General features: G+C 35.4%; 2 protein-coding genes across 5 annotated transcripts in view; both read right to left on the bottom strand.

The window, feature by feature from the left end:
- Nucleotides 1–3,699, bottom strand: part of LOC142985469 (leucyl-cystinyl aminopeptidase) — a 162,508-nt gene extending 158,809 nt beyond the window's left edge. For all 3 annotated transcript variants that reach the window (XR_012960208.1, XM_076133665.1, XM_076133664.1), the window contains exon 1: nt 3,575–3,699. The gene's annotated coding sequence lies outside the window, so the exon portion shown is untranslated. The remainder of the gene's footprint in view (nt 1–3,574) is intronic.
- A 5,311-nt stretch (nt 3,700–9,010) lies between these two features.
- Nucleotides 9,011–21,181, bottom strand: LOC142985404 (uncharacterized). 2 transcript variants are annotated; one of them, XM_076133542.1, is made up of 7 exons: nt 20,994–21,181; nt 17,330–18,625; nt 16,681–16,768; nt 16,245–16,265; nt 14,554–15,423; nt 13,343–13,719; nt 9,011–12,594 (listed from the first exon to the last, which is right to left on the bottom strand). In XM_076133542.1, the coding sequence occupies exons 1-7, from the start codon at nt 21,081–21,083 to the stop codon at nt 12,250–12,252; spliced, it is 3,087 nt and encodes a 1,028-aa protein (XP_075989657.1). In that variant the 5' UTR covers nt 21,084–21,181; the 3' UTR covers nt 9,011–12,249. The 2 variants fall into 2 exon arrangements, with proteins under 2 accessions (XP_075989657.1, XP_075989658.1); XM_076133543.1 differs by lacking the exon at nt 16,245–16,265.
- Nucleotides 21,182–21,378: the final 197 nt, after the last annotated feature.

The raw sequence follows: 21,378 nt of genomic DNA on the forward strand, positions 1-21,378 counted from the left end.
TTTAAAAAAAACAATAGCAACCCACAAACAATATAAAGAAGAAAAAAAAAACATGTTTAAATTCCCGCGCAAGGAACTTTCATTAAAATCATAAAGAGGCGATGGCATGCTCTCATTCAGACTCCCCTCGCACTTAGCACACGTTAATACACCCATAGGGTTGGGTTACATTGTACTATTGTTTTAGGCTAGCGGAGGAAGAAAAAATTTTATTTATGTACTTGGTTTCCTGTTCGCCTGCGTCTTAAGTTTACCTGTTTTTACATTTTTTTTATCCCTATTCTTCTTTAATATTGTAAAAGATTTTCCCCCTTTTTTACCCCCGATGGGGGGGGGGGAGGAGGTTCCCGATCCGAAATACTCTTTTAGTGCTCCTCTAGACTTACTAAGGAATGTTCATAGCAAATGTCAAGTTTCTACGCTCAGTAGTTTCGACTGTGCGTTGTACATCAGTCACTCAGTAACGGAAGAGTTTTGTATACCTCTAATTATATTGATTTATTATTTTCTCATACAAATACACAAGAAAATCTTTATTTGGCATATCTCCGAAGTTAAGGATCAAAAAATATAGAAATTTGCCTTTAACAACTTCTACATAACTTATGAAGTTTGAAAATTACGGAGTATATAATAAACATACATAAAAATAACAATTATCTAAACATCCCTCTTTTTTGAAGCCGGAAAATAGAGATCTTTAACCCCCTAAATGGGACAGTAATGGTTTAAAATGAAAACAACACAAGCCGCCATTACTGAGACCACAACCTAAGCTACCATTATATATTTTTCCCGCGCATTTGCACGTTACCCCCGTGCCCCATTAAACGTACACTCTATACTCTATGGCAGTCTATGGTATGAAGGATTCCTTCATAATTATTTCTCCTTTTAACTTCGCTTCAAAGAATTTTACTGTATTTTTTACTTTTTTTAGTGGGAATAGGTGTTGTTCAAGCCGTCAGAAGGCATATTATATGGCTTAATCATTGCTACGTAGGAACGAAATAGCAATAATATATTATTTTCTAAAGCAGAAATACTGATCACTCGTTCTAACAGAAAAAGGATTTATCTTTGACAACAACCGGAACCGACATTTTACGTGCCCTCAGAAGCACGGAGACGCCCAGTTCAAATAATACTATACGGTCACCCATCTATGGTTACCGCGCCAAGGTTTGCTTAACCCACAGATCGTTTAACATGTAAAATACTGGTATTCAGCTGCATCCGGTGAGACTGGAAGCCGTAGATATATAGAAAGAATATACTAGAGCTCTTAAATCTCTTCATATGTGTTTTTCAATAGCTCTTGAACTATTGAATGCTAAGCGAATCGTAAATTAAGTGCTATTGAGAACTTTTTCAATATTTGCAGTTTTAAATAGGTCGAATTCACTGCCTGAGGGGCTGGGTGAAATACATATATTATGACTACTGTGTTGTCTATGTCTATATACCAAACTAGCTGACCCGCGCAACTTCGCTTGCGTCACATAAGAGAGAATGGGTCAAAATTTTACCCGTTTTTGTAACATTTTTTACTGGTACGCTGCTCCTATTGGTCGTAATGATATATATAGCCTATATATATAGCCTTCCTCGATAAATAGGCTATTTAAAACTGAAAGAATTTTTCAAATCGGACCAGTAGTTCCTGAGATTAGCGCGTTCAAACAAACAAATAACGCACAAACTCTTCAGCTTTATCGTAATCAGTTTAGTAGTATTTACGTGAAAGAGTTACAAACATCCATACATACATTCTTACAAACTTTCACATTTATAATATTAGTAGGAAAAAAAAAATGCCGACCCAACGACTACCGCCATTTTTAATTAAACGTCATTGAACTGTCAATATCCGAGTGACTAGACAGGATATGAACAAGATTTTGACAATTTCCCGATTTATTGCTTCACGCCTTTTGACCTGAAGATCTAACCCCCGGTTTCTGAGGTACATTTAGCGGTAGTTTATCTATTCAATAGCGTTTAAACTCACATCAAAAACGCTATTGAATAGATAAACTATACATAGAGAAACATTTAGCGGTATTTTATCTATTCAATAGCGTTTAAACTCATATAAAAACGCTATTAAATAGATAAACTACCGCTAAATGTACCTCAGAAACCGGGGGTTAGACCTTCAGGTTAGAAGACGTGAAGGAATAAATTCTAAATAGATAAACTACCGCTAAATGTACCTCAGAAACCGGGCATGAGCAGAGGTGTTTTATACTCTTCTGCCGATACATAAACATTATGTTTCGCCATTCACAATGTTAGTCCCATGTAATGGAGGGCGAGTTAGTAGGAAAAAAATTATTCGGACTAGTAGTTCCTTAGATTAGTGCGTTTAAACCAACAAAGAAACTCTTCAGCTTTATATTATGAGTATGGAAGTATAAACTTAGCTTAGAAAATATGCAAATGTTTATAATACACAGATAAAATCGGCAATATTTTGAGAGTCAGGTGCTGCTCGTAACCGGCGCGGTCCTGTATGACAATATGTATGGATGTGAATGAAGCAAGGGAAGTTTGTAAGGATCGTACCAAGTGACGTTCTTTGCTCTCTGCCAGTAACAAAGTTTTTTTGATGTGTTTATAAAAAAAAAGTTTTTAAATTGACATAGTTTCAGTAATTTGAAAAAAAAATATTATTTGTTTTTGTCACTTATTGATGTTAAGAGCGTAAAGCCTCTCTCCTCTGATCTCTCTGGTCGTGTCGGTTCCACCGCACAATGAGAGTGATTTAATACAGAATGTACCTGTGTATTGTACGCACGACACACTATAAACAAATTAACAAACTACAACACAGTTGGCCGGTTTCAATAGAACTGACCGCTGTAGCCGAATATCAGCACGGACATTATTATTATTGTTTACTAGACTCTTATAAGATGCGAAATACAGTGTTTTATAAGCAAAAAGGTAAGAAAATAATACAAAAATAATTATACTAACAAAATATTTTCTTAAATCAGTTAATGAATATCGATCCAAGGAATACTAACATACTGCCTCTTGAAGGCCAAAGTAGTTTACACAATGCCTCTATGTAATTTAGTAATTACTTCCACCTAATTTAATCAAAATCTGCCTAGCCTTTCCAACTATGTTGGAGTCGGCTTCCAGTCTCACCGGATGCAGCTGAATACCAGTATTTTACATGAAGCGATTGTCTATAGGACCTCCACAACACAGTTACCTGGGTTATAACACGATACCCCTCGGTAAGACGTTCCCTAATTAAGTACCAAACTGAAATACATAGATTTCAGCGTTTATTTACAGTAAAATAAAGTAAATAAATCTACAAATTGTATTGTTTTTCGCCATTATAAAGCATAGATTTTCCGTAAGCACTACTTCCGTGAAACCATTGATGACAATCTTTATTTATAACATCAATAGACTAAAAGTAATTCGAATTTATTGTCAAAATATACACGCCCTTAGTTAATAAAAGCCAGCTTTTAATGAAATTAAATACAAATAAATAATTTTACAGAACAAAGCATTATAGATTAAATAAATTAATTTAAAAATAACATACCCTTATCAGGCTATACACAAAGGAAACAGTCACTTTTTTAATCACAGTACACTATATTTTTTTTTAAATTTCAAAACCACAAACAATTTAACACGCGTTCCACGTTTAAAATGCACGAGCTCCGGAAAAATAGTGAAGGGAAAATCGATATGCGACGCGAGCCTAGCGTGCGAGCGAGATGGATATATACAAGTAATGTTATGAGTGAAAGAGAGAGAGTATTTGTGTATGTGAGCGTAGGGACGTGGGATATTTCACCTTTGTGTGCGTAACATCCCCGTAAACAGGGTTCATTTATGTAGGGTTACTATTTGTATACGAATTTTCTTTCGAGTGTAAATATTTATTTTACCCAATTTTCGTATGAATTCAGACCGCGTTTGTGTCGTATGAGCGAAATATTATAAATGCATGTGAAAGAGTTTTCTGTTTTGGTAAAAATGCTACATCAATATTTCTTTCAATGCATTCGAGAATTTTCAGTGGATTTTAGCTACTAATGTTATAATTTTTATTATATGTCTCACATAATGCCAGCAATGGTGAATATTCGGCCACAATAAATGTATGCAAATCATAAAAATGTAAAGACTTAAAGTAGGTGCAATAACGTACATTGTTTTATAAGCTAAATATATTTTTTATAGTCGTATTGTTCCTAATATTCAATTTAACCCTTTACGTTCCCCTTGCTGGGCAAAAGGAAGGGACCAGCCTTCAATCTATCATGCTGGTCAACTGCAAGTTTGGTACTTTAAATTCCTTTAAAAACGGTTAATGGAAACATATTCCTTTGTTTCGTTTTCGTGTTGAATTTTAAGTCCATATTATTTGTCGTTTAATTTATAAATGTCAATAATATAAGCCTCACAAATTGAGTTTAATTGCCAATTTAGTCTACATTTAATAAAACGTTGAAAAAAATTTACTCTAGATTTTCTGTTACACAAAATTAAACTAGCAAAAAAATGGCGTCAAATATCGACACGTCGATAATAAATACATATTTACTAACGCAAATCGATCACGTTTGCAATGAGATTACTCTCACCCCTCTCACGACACCCTCTTAACTGCATTACCTCTGTTGGAGGGTGCAATATGGCGGCAGATTATCAAATACATTGGGAAACGGAAAGCGCAGCCATTAAAGGAAAAACTGTGGTTTCTTTTTAAAATTTGTACTTATTACAGTCAGTTGTTGTTTGTTCAAAATTAAATCATTTATTCATTTAGTTCAAATGCTGACACTTATGATAGTCAATGATACAGAGAGTGAATTTACCGCCAGTTCGGAAGGTAGGACCAATGAGAAGAGCTGACAACAAACTCCTAGCCACTCTTTTTAATCGCCAAATGTTAGTGGTCAGTTAAGTGGTCAACCTAGTGTCGAAGTTGTTCAAGCCCGAAAGGCCTTTGACATGACTTAACGACTGTTATCTTAATTGACAACAACCGGGACCGTCTTTTTACGTGAACTCCGAAGTACGAAGACGCTCAGTTTAAATACCACTATGCGGTCACCCATCTATAGAATGATGAGTGTTAGATGGCCCATTTATCTAACTCTACTAAGTTATAATAATATATAGTTGGAGAAAACTCGAAACTGAAACAAAATTTACGACCACGGCGAGTGCAACCTGCGCCGAAACATTAGGCATTTCAAGGTAAAATGCGTGTTCGCGTTAATTCCCGTTTCCTAATGTCTTCGTCACAACATCTACCTGCATGCCAAATTTCAGCTCTATCCGTCCAGTGGTTTGGGCTGTGCGTTGATAGATCACTATGTCAGTCAGTCACCTGGAGTTATATGCATACTCAGACTCTCTACTAAATTATTGGATTATCGTAACTTGTCAAATAGTAAGAAAACTCGAAATAAAATCGAATTCTCATATATTTCTCGCACAAAACATAACAAATGGTACCCCATCTGTATATGTGGTTCAGAGGGGCAGGCTCATCTCATTGCACTCACATTGTCACTATCTATGAATGTTCTATAGAGTGCTCTAGTCTATGACTCTTAGGAATTATGTGGTTTGAGCTGTGCACTGATAGATCACTATGTCAGTCAGTCAGTCAGTCACCTTTGAGTTTTATATAATTATATCTATACTAATATTATAAATACTAATATTATAAAGCTGAAAAGTATGTTTGTTTGTTTGAACGCGCTAATCTCAGGAACTACTGGTCGGATTTGAAAAATTGTTTCTGTGTTAGATAGCCCATTTATCGAGGAAGGCTATAGGTTATATATCATCACGCTAAGACTAAAAGGAGCAGAGTACCAGTAAAAAAAGTTACAAAAATATACGACAAATGGTACAAATCTCGACAAATGGTAACCCATCTGTATATGTGGTTCAGAGGGGCAGGCTCATCTCATTGCACTCACATTGTCACTATCTATGAATGCACTATAGAGTACTTTAGTCTATGACTCTTAGGAATTATGCCGCGTTTCAGTGGTTCATTGGAACTTTCATACCCTATTTTCTTCCCTTATAGGTGTAATTTATCAAAATCGGATATCTACGGCATAACATCTACCTGCATGCCAAATTTCAGGCCGATCCGTCTAGCGGTTTGGGCTGTGCGTTGATAGATCACTATGTCAGTCAGTCAGTCACCTTTGAGTTTTATATACATAGATATATATTTAGATACATACTCAGACACTAATACTAGCTCTACTAAGTTATATATAGTGTGAGAAAACTCGAAACTGAAACAAAATTTGCGGCCACGGCGAGTGCAACGGGCGCTGAAACGTTAGGCATTTCAAGGTAAAATGCGTGTTCGCGTAATTCCCGTTTCCTAATGTCTACGTCACAACATCTACCTGCATGCCAAATTTCAGCTCTATCCGTCCAGTGGTTTGGGCTGTGCGTTGATAGATCACTATGTCAGTCAGTCACCTGAGTTATATGTATACTCAGACTCTCTAATAAATTATTGGATTATCGTAACTTGTCAAATAGTAAGAAAACTCGAAATAAAATCGAATTCTCTCATATTTCTCGCACAAAACATAACAAATGGTACCCCATCTGTATATGTGGTTCAGAGGGGCAGGCTCATCTCATTGCACTCACATTGTCACTATCTATGAATGTTCTATAGAGTACTTTAGTCTATGACTCTTAGGAATTATGCCGATTCAGTGCTTACAGGTTTCCAGGTAGTTTTTAAATTAGGGCACAGGTTTAAGTAGAAAATAAAGGTAGTTTTGTGTTTCTGTGATTGGTGTTGCATGATGATATTTATCAAAATACATATATAAACTAATATTATAAAGCTGAAGAGTTTGTTTGTTTGAACGCGCTTATCTCAGGAACGGTTGGTGCGAATTGAAAAAATATTTTACTGTTGTATAGCCTATTTATTGACGAAGACGAAGGCTATATAAAATTACGCTACGACTAACAGGAGCAGAGTACCTAGTAGGTAGTGAAAAATGTTACAAAAACGGGGAAAAATTATGACCCATTCTCTCTTATGTGACGCAAGCGAAGTTGCGCGGGTCAGCTAGTACCTACATACATAAAATCTGACTTTTGTCCGCGACTTTGACTGTGGTTTACGACTTAAAACAAAATTTTCATACAAACTTTCTTCGTATATTTTATCCCTTTAGGAGTATAATTGCTCAAAACCCTTTCTTAGCGGATGTCTACGTCATAACATCTACCTGCATGTCAAATTTCAGCCCAATCTGTCCAGTAGTTTGTGCTGTGCGTTGATAGATCACTATGCCAGTCAGTCACCTTTGAGTTATATATATTTAGACTAGCTTTTACCCGCGACTTCGCCCGCGTGGTTTGTGATTTAGGACATCCCCTTGGAGGTAGAATTGCCTAAATCCTTTCTTAGCGGACGTCTACGTCATAACATCTACCTGCATGTCAAATTTCAGCCCAATCTGTCCAGTGGTTTGTGCTGTGCGTTGATAGATCACTATGTCAGTTAGTCACCTTTGAGTTATATATATTTAGATGTATATGAATTACTAGCTGACCCGGGCAACTTCGCTTGCGTAACATAAGAGAATTTTCCTTGTTTTTGTAACATTTTTTACTGGTACTCTGCTCCTATTGGTCGTAGCGTGATGTTATATTGCCTATAGCCTTCCTCGATAAATGGGCTATCGAACTCTTTTCAAATCGGACCAGTAGATCCTAAGATTAGCGCGTTAAAACAAACAAACTCTTCACCTTTATAATATTAGTATAGATATATATTTCGGTCACAAGACACAATAATCTCGAAATATACTTACCCGTCACAGCCCCACGTCAGTCCTCCCTCAAAACAATCACAAACAAAACATTGACCTTTTGAATACTTAAACATACTGAATTTAGAAATAGGGTAGACTTATGACCATTACACGAGTCACTATAGTCAGACACCTTAGTAAAGAAGGTTGCAAATTGGTAAATCTATACTAATATTATAAAGCTGAAGAGTTTGTTTGTTTGTTTGTACGCGCTAATCTCGGGAACTACTGGTCCGATTTGAAAAATTCTTTCAGTGTTAGAAAGCCCATTCATCGAGGAAGGCTATAGGCTACATATCATCACGCTACAACCATTAGGAGCGGAGTAACAACGAAAAATGTTACAAAAACAGGGAAAGTTTTTCGTTCCCACTATGTCGTGACGACAGATAATCGTGTAGTTTTAAGTGTCGTGGCTTATGTTAAATGGAGGTGTTCACATATACAACGACACGACTTACTGTCGTCTACGACATTTTTTGCAGTGACGACAAATTATCGTGACAGTGGGGACGGCTAGATACGACAGTTACCATACGATACAATTTTTTGACGACAAACAATCGTTATAACGGGAACAGCTAGAGACTACAGTCGTCCAACGATAAATTAACCGTTACGACATAGTGAGAACTCGCCCTAAGTCGCTAAATAGCAAAATTATCTCTCAAAAACTATGTTTGTCTAAGGTAAGGAGTGAAGAACTCGTGGCTTAGTTAACAACAGCCCCGCGGATCGATCTCTGAGGTTAAGCTACGCTTGCCGAGGTTGTTCTATGGATGGGTGGACATTTTATACATTTGGAATTCCCTCCGTGTTTCGGAAAGCACGTTAAATTGTGGGTCCCGGCTGTCACTTTTCGAAGATCTTTGACAGTCGTTAACAGTAGTCAAATACCTGAAAGTTTGACAACCAGTCTTACCGAGTATAGTGTTATAACCCAGGTAACTGTGTTGTGGAGGTCAGATAGACAGTCGCTGCATGTAAAACACTGGTATTCAGCTGCATCCGGTGAGACTGGAAGCCGACTCCAACATAGTTGGAAGAAAGGCTAGACTGATATAATTTTCAGTACCACGTCACGAACACCATTTTATGTCGTAATTTAATAACAATTTGAGGTACAAAATAAAACACCAAGAAAAACTTAAATTAAAATTATATTTATATAACATTGTAAAATAACTTCATGCAATTCATTATATATCTTAATAATGTAAAAAACATCTTATTTATTTACAATTACAAGTTATACAGTCAACTTGGGTAACTTTGAATCATTTGGGTAACATTGACAGTGGGAATATGAACTAGTTTCGATTATTTTTTCATATGAAACCAACACAATTGATAAAAGTTTGCAAAACTAAAATGAATCTTTATCAAATGTGTTGGTTTCATATAAAAAAATAATCGAAACTAGTTCAAATTCCCACGTTCAATGTTACCCAAATGATTCAAAGTTACCCAAGTTGACTGTATAGGTATACTCCGTGTCATATATACAACGACTGTAGGTCGTCCGATCGCTCGATTGTTAGAACAGTCAACCGAGAGTCCTCTGCACTGTTTCAACTACCTCCGTGGCGCAGTGGTTAAAGCCGCCATGCCGCTACCATTGCATCAGGAGGTGGTTAGTTCGATTCCCACAGAGAACAACTATTTATGCGATACATAAATAGTTGTTTCGGGTTATACTTTGTGTCCGTTGTTTGTATGTTGGTTAAAGTCCCCGCGACACAAGAGCAATTCTTACAGTTGTTTTATATAAGAGAACTGTGTCTACGTTCAGTTTGATAATACCTACTTGTGTTCAAGTTGTTTGACAACACACTCACTGTACATATGACACGAAGTAAACACATTAAAGTTATATACTTATATTAGGTCGGGGAAAAAGTCTTTTCGCATTACAGTATGTATGAACTTGTAATAAAATCTTTTCTCTACATAAAAGCTCGATATTTGGGTACCTCACGAGCTCACTGAAAGAAACCTAATGTACCGTGTACTCATTTGTGATTGAAGCCAAAGAGATTTTATTACAAGTTCATACATACTATCATGCGAAAAGACTTTTTCCCCGACCTAATATACACGCAAATTCAAGTATAACACTACATCGCTGGTCAGAAGTACTTATTTTTCTAATTATTAATTTCTAATACACGTGGGCAATGTTACTATACTCAGGTCGTTACAATCGTGCTCACTACGTCATAATCATAAGAATCATAGTAATGTGACAATGTGTCGTGAGCGAGAGACTCCGATATAATGACATGACTTAGTGAACATGTTTGAAATGGCCCGAGTATAACAAATAATTATACTACTATATACATCAGTATCATTATAAACACACACGCCACGTCCTGACGCAGGCTTAAAAAGGTTAACTATCTCGGAGCTAAATTTTAATCAATATTTGTGCAGTAATTACAGTGTCAAAAGCATCCCGTCTTAATCCACATTGCAAACTATCATTTTATCAAATTTCATCAATATATTCAGCATTTTTAAAGTAACAATAGTTAATGTAGATTACAAACTATCTTTTTACCAAATTTCATCAAAATTGATTCAGTATTATTCACTGTACAATAAACTATCGCATTTATAATATACTTATGAGCTAATTCCACAGTTCCAATATTAGATAACTTCTAAATAAAGTGAAAAAAAAAACAACTAACAAAATGTCTCAGATAAGGTATCTACAAGTTATTCGCAAGTAATTAACCTGGTCTTAGACCTGGGAAAAAAAGCCAAATTATATACAAAAGGGCTAGTTTCACGTTAACTATCAGATAACTTCTGGATAGAGTGAACAACAGTTTCAACGGACAAAATGTGTCTATGTAGATTACACCAATCTTTAGAACAGATTTCATCAAAATCTGTTCAGCAAATTTAGTGTCATTAAGTACTCTATGTCTTAATTCAAATGGCGAACTATCTTTCTAGCAAAGTTCATCAAAAAAGGTACAGCAATTTTAATATCAAAGGAAAGTACAAACATTTGGAGAAAGAAGTAGCCATGTGTGTTAACTTAGTTTACAAACTATCTTTTTACCAAAATTTATCAATATCTGTTTAACAATTTTAAAGTGACACATAGTTATCCAAATAATAAACTATCTTTATACCAAATTTCATCAAAATCGCTTCAGCTATTTTGGAATAAGTAAGAAACATACATTTCGACAAAAAATCCAATCATATTCTTATATCTAAGCTATATTTACAGTCAAATTTCATCAAAATCGGTCCATCAGTTTTTGAGTTTAACTGTGTCACTAACAGTCTAGGGTACACTCACTACGCGATCTTTATTAACTAGTGTTATAACCCCGTTCTTCCTGCTCAGGTACATCTGATGAGACAGTTTCACATGACGCTTTAAATCTACAAACCTCCTGAAACTATTTACTATCTCTGAGCTAGATTTTATCAAAATTTGTGCAGTAATTTTAGTGACAAAAGTATTCTTTGTCTTAATTGAAATGGCGAACTATCATTTTACCAAATTTCATCAATATCTGTTCAGCAATTTTAGTGTCATAAAGTACCTTATGTCTTAATTCAAATGGCGAACTATCATTTAAACAAATTTCATCAAAATCTGTTCAGCAATTATAGTGTCATAATGTACCTTGTGTCTTAATTCAAATGGCGAACTATCATTTAAACAAATTTCATCAAAATCTGTTCAGCAATTTTAGTGTCAAAAGTATTCTGTGTCTTAATTGAAATGGCGAACTATCATTTTACCAAATTTCATCAAAATCTGTTTAGCAATTTTAGCAACAAAATGTATCTAATCTTATTCTGACGTCTAAGCTATATTACAGTTAAATTTCATCAAAATCGGTCCAGCAGTTTTTGAGTTGAACACAACTAAACGTACACACAAACTGTGTCACTAACAGTCTAGGGTACACTCACTACACGATCTTTATTAACTAGTGTTATAACCCCGTTCTTCCTGCTCAGGTACATCTGATGAGACAGTTTCACATGACGCTTCAAATCTACGAAACGCCTGAAACTCTTGAAACATATCTTACAGTCGGCTTCATACTTCCTCTCTTGGTGATGTAACCATAAGTGATCCCATTTGTCCCTTAAACAGTCGAATTTCTTCCGACAAAACTATCTTTCTACCAAATTTCATCAATATCTGTTTAACAATTTAAAAGTGACATTTATTAATCCAGATTATAAACTATCTTTATACCAAATTTCATCAAAATCGGTCCAGCAATTTTGGAGTAAAACTAAGAAACATACTTTTCGACAAAAAATCCAATCATATTCTTATATGTAAGCTATATTACAGTCAAATTTCATCAAAATCGGTCCAGCAGTTTTTGAGTTTAACAGTCTAGGGTACACTCACTACACGATCTTTATTAACTAGTGTTATAACCCCGTTCTTCCTGCTCAGGTACATCTGATGAGACAGTTTCACATGACGTTTTAAATCTACGAAACGCCTGAAACTCTTGAAACATATCTTACAGTCGGCTTCATACTTCCTCTCTTGGTGATGTAGCCATAAGTGATCCCATTTGTCCCTTAAACAGTCGAATTTCTTTTGACAAATGTTACAAGGGTACTTTTGTAGTGGTTTTTGATGTAATTTCTTTATATGCTTATTGTATGAGGATGTTAGATAGAATATCTTGTCGCAGAACGGGCACGGGATCGGGTCTGTGTTTTGGTGTATCTGAAAATGAAAAGGAATAATTAATATAATAATCTAACACTCTTATTCATAAAAGTATAAGAAGTAATGAAAGGCTTATAAAGCGTTTTGTTTCTTTCACTCCTTAGCGAAATGAAAGAGAGATAACATATTATAGTAGCTTTTTAACTAAAATAGGTTTATAGGATGTTTATGAATAAGTAAATCTTTATCTATACTAAATTGGAAAGTTTGTGTTGAACGCGCTAATCTCACGAACTACTGGTGCGAATTGAAAAATTATTTAATGGTGGATAGTCTATTTATTGAGGAAGGCTATAGGCTATATATCATCACGCTACGACCAAGGAGCGGAGTAGCAACGAAAAATGTTACAAAAACGGGGAAAATTATGACGAATTCTCTTTTAAGTTACGGAAACGAAATTACGCGGGTCAGCTAGTAATGGTATCAGATACCACCTCCCACGCAAGTTGTCGCAGGTTCGTACCCAAATCAACACACCAATGACTTTTCCAAGTGATGTGTGTATTAGAAATGATGATCACTTGTTATAACGGTGAAGGAAAACATCGTGATGTAACCTTACATGTCTGAGAGTTGTTTAACATGGTTCTTGAAGGTATGCGACCGGTGAGCGCAACTGGCTACGGGCGCCTCAATCTCAATAGTTAATTCAGCCCGTGCCCACAGTCGATGCAATTCTATATAAACAAATAAGGTATCATAACATAGTCGAAAGAAAAGCTTTTCAAACAAAACAACATACCTGCATATGCTTCTCAATAGAAACTTTCACTTGAAACTTCTTTCCACACAGATCACAAGTATACGCATTAGTATTATGTAACTTCTTATGTTTTGCATAATTACTTGAATCACTGAAAGTCTTATTGCAAATTAAACATTCATATATAGGCAACGACGCATGGTCTCTCAGATGTTTCTTGTATTTATATTGATTTGGAAATATTTCCGGACATATTTGACATTTAAGACCTCTGTATAGAGGTTTTTTTGAATAGGCGTCGTTTAGTAAATGTTCGATTAAATGTCTTTTGCAGTCGTTGCGGCGTTGAAAAGGCCTATCGCATACTATACAGCCAGGGCGTAGTAAGTAGGCGAATTCGGGTGATTGCAGGCAGTCTGAAATAAAACAAATTAATTAGTCTATTGAGCAGTGATAGCCGAGTGGTATAAGTTGACACCTCCCACGCGAGTGGTTGCAGGTTCGTACCTGAGACAACAAACCAATGACTTTTAGAAGTTATGTGTGTATTAGAAATAATTGTTACATGCTCCAACGGTGAAGGAAAACATCGTGAGGAGACCTTGCATGAATAAAATTTGTTTAACACATTTATTGAGGGCATGCAAAGTCCCCAACCTGCACTTGGTCAGCGTGGTAGACTCAAGGCCTAACCCCTCCCTCATTACGGGAGGAGACCCTTGCCCAGCAGTGGGACATTAATGAGTTAAATTTAATATTATATAATTGATTATTTAATTAAGGTCAATTTGGGTATCTTTGAATCATTTGGGTAACATTGACAGTAGGAATTTGAACTAGTTTCAATTGTTTTTTCATATTGATAAAGGTTTATTTTAGTTTTGCAAACTTGTCAATTGTGTTGGTTTCATATGAAAAAATAATCGAAACTAGTTCACATTCCCACTGTCAATGTTACCCAAATGATTCAAAGTTACCCACGTTGATTGTATCTATACTAATATTATAAAGCTGAAGAGTTTGTTTGTTTGAACGCGATAATTTCAAGAACTACTGATCCGATTTGAAAAATTCTTTCAGTTTTAGATAGCCCATTTATCGAGGAAGGCTATATAACATCACGCTACGACCAATAGGAGCAGAGTACAAATAAGAAATATTACTAAAAAAGGGAACATTTTGACCCATTCTCTCTTATGTGACGCAAGCGAAGTTGCGCGGGAGAGTAATTTATAGATTTAAATACTTACTTATAACAGTCTTCAGCATATCGCTTTTTATTTCAACAGCCGTTGGATCAATGATTTCAGGGTCTAATTCATCTTGCCTCTTCTCAAAACTCAGATGTCCGTCCCAATGTTTGAAAAAATAACATTTCTCAACAATCCCTTTACAAACACGACACTGAAACCTTTGAAGCGTCGAACTTGAGTTTTCAGTCAACAATCTCAATTTGACAAATGACATTTTTATATGCATATAGACATGTGGAGATAATGTTTCATAATCATCGAAAGTCCTGAAACATTCAGGGCACGAACGTTCTTTTATTCCATGTGTGTGTAAATGGGCGACATAGTTTTTAAAACTATCAAATGTCACTAGACATTTTGAACATTTGTAAATCTCTTTTGCCCTTTCCCCGTCACAGTCTATCTTTAAATGGGCCATAAACTCTTTGTGTTTGCCTATAAACCCACAACGAATACAAGAATAAGACTTCGGAGGTTTGATAGTCTTGCTTGAATGCGACTCTTGCGATTCTTGTAATTCTTGCGAATTGTCTTGTGTATTATGATCACCGAAATCCAATCTTATTATATCTTCTTCGAATTCCGATTCATGCGAATCTAAGTCTTGCGATTCTTGCAATTCTTGCGTGGTAATTTCTTCTGGTTCCATTTTAATGCCGAAAACTGCGGATCGGTCGCTCGGTGGGACCATTTTCATAGTATACTGATGGTCGTAGAAGCTAGGCGGATAATACTTAGGGTATTGTATCTCAGTATCCTCAATTTCCAATTCTTGCTTGATTACAATTTCTGATTGCGTGTCTTGAAAGTCGTCGAAATATTCTTCTTTAATTTCTAATCTTGGTGAGTCGGGAGATAATGGTTCCTCTGAAAAAATAGATAAATATTTTAATAGACTGAAGTGATTACCTTGCATGACTCGGTTTAATGCTACAGTCAACTTGGGCAACTTTGAATCATTTGGGTAACATTCAACGTGTGAATTTGAACTAGTTTCGATAATTTTTCCATATGAAACCAACACAATTGATAAAGATTCATTTTAGTCTTGCAACTTTTATCAATTGTGTTGGTTTCATATGAAAAAATAATGGAAACTAGTTCAAATTCCCACGTTCAATGTTACCCAAATGATTCAAAGTTACCCAAGTTGACTGTACTTAATAAAATAATGAAAGTAATAACTTTTAATCTTTCGCGTTGCATGTTCATGATTTAATAGGATATGGGTATTAACGCGAATCTTACTGGTCGTGTCGGTTTAGCCGTCCTATTAGATTATGAGAGTTAAGGACATAGTTGGCTGGTTTCAATGAAACTGGCCGCCCGCGCCTTAGTCGAATATTGGCTTTGAGGACATACCATTAAAAAAATTATAACTTTGAGTTGACTGTGCTGTGGTTTGTTTATAGTGTCGTGTGTACAATACACAGGTACAGTCTCTATTACATCACTCTCATAGTGCGCTGTGACGAACACAACCAGTGAGAGCTCAGGCGCAGGACCGACGACTTTGCATAGCAGGGAGGTATAAAACCATATCTAAGACCAATTGACAGAAAATTCGTACAAAATATTGCACGATCCGGGACTCGAACCCGAGACATCAGGAAGATAGTTGCACTCACTACTACTGCACTAGTTGCAGTTATTGTATTTACCTTTAAAAATATATAAATTATATTTACCTAAAGTTATACCTTCCATTTCTGCTCCCAGAAAGAAAAGCGTGAAAAAATATGACAAGAAATTCATAAAAATGGCGTATGTACACAATCTAAATATAGGTCGAGATGTCTGGGGTTAAGCTATGCTTGCCGAGGTTGTTCTGTGGATGGGTGACCATCTTACACATATTGAGTACCTCCGAAGGCACGTTAAATTGTGTGTTCCGGCTGTCATTATCATAGATCTTTGACAGTCGTTAACAGTAGTCAGAAGCTTGAAAGTCTGACAACCAGTCTTACCGAGTATCGTGTTATAACCCAGGTAACTGTGTTGTGGAGGTCAGATAGACAGTCGCGGCATGTAAAATACTGGTATTCAGCTGCATCCGGTGAGACTGGAAGCCGACTACAACATAGTTGGAAGAAAGGCTAGACTGATAGTGTGCATTTTACTCACCCTTTATGTAACCTACTTCTACAAATTTTTCCTCAGGTTCTTCTGTAATTATTACATCAGTCTTCAAACAGGATTTTGGTATAATTATCTGTAAAAATATAACAAAACATTTAAATGATAGTCTCTGCCTACCCCTATGGGAAGAAGGCAATGGTATATATGTGAAACTTTAGAATGCTTCTGCGGTTTGGGAGGTAATGTACACGACTTCATCACGAGATCTCGAGTTCGATTCCCAGGTCGGGCAAAGTGCTGTTGAGTTAGAATGTTTTTCAATAGTAGCTCGAAGTTTGGTTACGTGTCACGTATATGGCAAGAGACTCGCCCCCTATTACATGGGACTAACATTGTTAACGGCGAAATTTGGGTGTATTGAACCTCTGCCTAAACCTTTGTGCATAACCGACGTGATAATTAGCCAGTTAGACTTATTTATTTAAAAGTGGTGAAACCAAACATTTATGATATATTTGTATAAATGTTGCATAACCTTTGAATATCTAAACCAAAATGGATGATTCAATATTTTTTATAACTTTGCAACTTGCGGGAGATTTGTACGGGTTCGACGTGATCAAAATTCCCATGGAAATAGAATAAACGAGATAACAGACAGACAAAGTCAGTCTACTATCTTGTAAAAACATACCTTATCATAAAAATTTTCTTTCTCCTTTTCACAATGTTTCATTTGCCCCTCATGTGCCATCGCCGACTTCTTATCCGGGAACACCGTGATCTCCTCACAAATAAGACACCTACTCATCATCACAAACTTATCCGAATGTGTCAAGCAATGTTCGGCTTTCTGGCACAAGTTCGTCACACACACACTACACATAGAACACATATACGGTTTATTATTCATCTTTTTGTGAAAGCTTAGCAAGAACCGTTGGCTAAAAGTCTTGTAACAAGAACTGCACTCTACATAAGCCCCTTTCTTCGGACATACATGTTGAACTTTATGTATATACTTCCCATGGCAAGACTGACACCGTATACTTCTTGTTTCCATAACAATATCTGAACGTACCGTATGCATTAAAACCATATGTTCTTGATAAGTTTCATGCGTATGAAACTGAACACTGCAAATTTCGCAGCTTTTCTTCCATTGAAACACGGTCAACGCTGTACCGGTTAACTGAAATATTGTATGACACTTATATTCGTGCTCTCGTAAGCTATAACACGTACCAAACATGAGCCTGCAGCCAATAACTTTGCATTCGTACATATGATTTTCCCGGTTCTTTAATGCATGTACGTTAAAAGATTTACAACATTTAGGACAATTGCCTTCAATTTCAAAGTCTTTTATACTACGGGCTCTTACTATAGACGTACTAGCTATCATATTAGCTTCGTATAACGTATACTCTTCTAAATCCAGCATTAAACGGTTATGTCCGGTTATATGTTCTCTGAAATCGTTTAAATGCCACCACGCTTTCGCGCAAATATAACATTTATACATCAAAGGATGGCTCCTAAGGCTATTAGTCAGCAACTGTTGCCAGCCCTGCCAGTTTTCTAAAACCGTCTGAATCATATCTTCTATATAATTTTTCGTGCTTTTATTGACAAGGCCTATTGTATTTTTTACTTCGATACATAGAGTTTTATCCGCTTCGTTAGTAGTAGTCGTCTCTATAGACTGTAAAGTCTCCAATAATCTAATTCGGTCAATAATATAAGTTTTTGTTTCTTCTACGGTACTATTTTCTTCTTTATTCTCTCCTTCTGGTTCTTTCTCTTCGTCACTGCTTTCTTCTTTGATTGGTTTTCCGTTCTCGTCTAGTTCTGCTACCGCTACGGTTACCGAGAACTCTCTCGGTTGGTCCGGTGTGTCTGGTGTGTCTGGTGACTCCGGTCTTTGTGTTTCGGTAGCCGGTGCTTCGTTTTCTGGAACTTTCTTCTTTGGAGGTGGTCTTTTTCTTTTCTGTAACAATATTTTAATAATTAATTACAATGTCATGACTTTAGCACAATCATGTTCTATATCAAATTAGTTTGTGACTGCATTTAAATCTGTATGATACAATATCTCAGGGTATAAAGTATACTATAAGATAGTCCATATTATAAACTTTCTATGTGACAAATTTGATTAAGATCTGCCTAGTAGTTTTGAAGTGATCAAGTAACAAACATGTACAGACCCTCTCAAACTTCATGTTTATAATGTATGTAAGTACATTTATAGTATTATTGTCATTAAAATAAAATAAATAAATATTTTGGGACAACTCACACACAGTCATTTGATTCCAAACTAAGAGCTTGTACTATGGTAACCAAATAACTGATAAACATACTTATATACTTCTAAATACATACTTATATAGATACATTAACATAAGACCTATACATTATATACCAGCAAAAGAACCACATAACAGGACTTACTATTTATCATCCATCAATGAACATTTTGAAATATGCAAATAAACTTCTATCAACTTGATTCAGCCACTTAGATAACAACATACATATGAACACATATGTACAGAAAGTTTTATATAACTAATTTACCATATATAAACTCCAGTTTCTGAGTACACTAGCTGACCCGCGCAACTTCGCTTGCGTCGTCAAAAGAGAGAATGTGGGACATAATTTTTTCGCGTTTTTGTAACATTTTTCGTTACTACTCTGCTCCTAATGGCCGTAGCGTGATGTTATATAGCCTATAGCCTTCCTCAATAACTGGGCTATCTAACACTGAAAGAATTTTTCAAATCGGACCAGTAGTTCCTGAGATTAGCGCGTTCAAACAAACAAACTCTTCAGCTTTATTATATTAGTATAGATAAATGAACCTTTTGAAATATGCAAATAAACATCTATCAAATCCATTCAGCCACTTAGATAACAACATACATATGAACACATATGTACAGAAAGTTTTATATAACTAATTTAACACATATAACCCCCAGTTTCTGAGTACATTTAGCGATAGTTTATCTATACCAGGGGTTCCCAACCTTTTCTTAGTTCGGGACCACTTTTATATTATTTTTGTTGGCAGGGACCAATATGTTAGTATATTAATAAATAATAAATATTATTGGACAATTCACACACGGTCATTTGATTCCAAACTAAGCAGAGCTTGTACTATGGTAACCAAATAACTGATAAACCTACTTATATACTTCTAAATATATACTTATATAGATAAATTGACAACCAGGCTCAGAACAAATACTCGTGCTCATCACACAAAGATTTGTCCAGGGTAGGATTCGAACCCACCACACACGGCGCCACGGTTGTTGCGGCGAGGTGACCGCTTAAACCACTGCGCCAAACGTGCAGTTAAGCATAAAGTGTATTAATCATCCTGTAAATAACAATTTTAACGTCATGGGAACCACTGATCTATTCAATAGCATTTTCTTATATGAGTTTAAACTCTATTGAATAGATAAACTACCGCTAAATGCACTTAGAAACCGGAGTAAGTCTACTAAAAGCCTGTGTTATTTATTTGAGATGCAATTTAAATTATTTAGTTACAAGATGATCCATAGAATTAAAATCTATCTAAATTTTATAAATATCTTTGGACAATTCTCACAGTCATTTGATTCCTAACTAAGCAGAGCTTGTACTGTAACCAGATGACTGATAAACATACTTATATACTTGTAAATACATTACATAGGTCAATTAACATCCTTATTTGGCTGTACTAACATACCTTTCCCTAATATTTTGAGAAAAGAAGTACCCATCTATTTTAATAATAACTCATTATTTATTTACAATACAATAAAAGGTTTTTGGGTTAAAAATAACTTTATTTAATTTAGTCTTTAATTCATTGGAAATTTGTATACAAATAAGCATAAATAACTTCTTTATTTAGTTACAAGCGTTGTTGTTTGTAAACAATCAGTAACTCAATTAATAATCGTAATATGACATTGTCTTTACAATTTCGGAAGTCTTTTTTCATATTTACGTCTATTATTGCCTATTTCTGCGTTAGTTTAGTTTAATACAGCTATTTCAATCATCTTTGCAAGGTTAAAGTGGGTTCTAAATAAATAATAATGTGTCATTAAAATATGAATGAAATCTTGCGGAAATACACCTACCCACATTGTGAATTTAACTTTCTAAGTCTTTATATGTAAACAAAGATATATACGGAGTATATAGTGTATTTAAATCAATTTTAATATTAAATAAGACCTTATTCTCTATTCATAATCATCTTTTTACAATCATTTAAAGTTACATTGCAATTTATACTTTTTTTTTCGTATAAACTTTGACAAGATGGTGGTAAGGCCTACCTGCATATTTTTATTGTCAAAATCATTTTCCGAGCAGGCTCGGGGCACCAACTTCGTTTTCCTAGAACGCTTTCTCGCAGATTGCTCCATTTTCACACTTTAAACATATCACAACACGTTAATTCAATACAGAATTCGACAATTGCTACAAAACTGTTCAAATGCCGACCTTCCGTGGTATAATTTCTTTCCACTTTACTCAAAATGTCTGCATTACCCGATCAATTTATAACGTCATTGTATACTATGGCAACTATATACCTGTCTCTTTCTATCGCACTAATTTTGACGCAGCACTAGCGCCATTGACAGTAAAATAAAAACCTTCGTAAATGTATGGTTTAATATATCATTCGCGAATGTCGGGTAGTCGACGTACGACGTC

The sequence above is a fragment of the Anticarsia gemmatalis genome, chromosome 30, assembly GCF_050436995.1.
Source record: "Anticarsia gemmatalis isolate Benzon Research Colony breed Stoneville strain chromosome 30, ilAntGemm2 primary, whole genome shotgun sequence".
In the NCBI taxonomy this organism is placed as follows: Eukaryota; Metazoa; Arthropoda; class Insecta; order Lepidoptera; family Erebidae; genus Anticarsia; species Anticarsia gemmatalis.

Coding starts and splice junctions, on each gene's coding strand:
- LOC142985404 (XM_076133542.1), bottom strand. CDS start 21,083: ATGGAGCAATCTGCGAGAAAGCGTTCTAGGAAAACGAAGTTGGTGCCC. Junction 18,626..20,993: donor TTGACAATAAAAATATGCAG/GTAGGCCTTACC, acceptor ATATTGTTACAG/AAAAGAAAAAGACCACCTCC. Junction 15,424..16,244: donor AATGGAAGGTATAACTTTAG/GTAAATATAATT, acceptor CTATTTTTTCAG/AGGAACCATTATCTCCCGAC.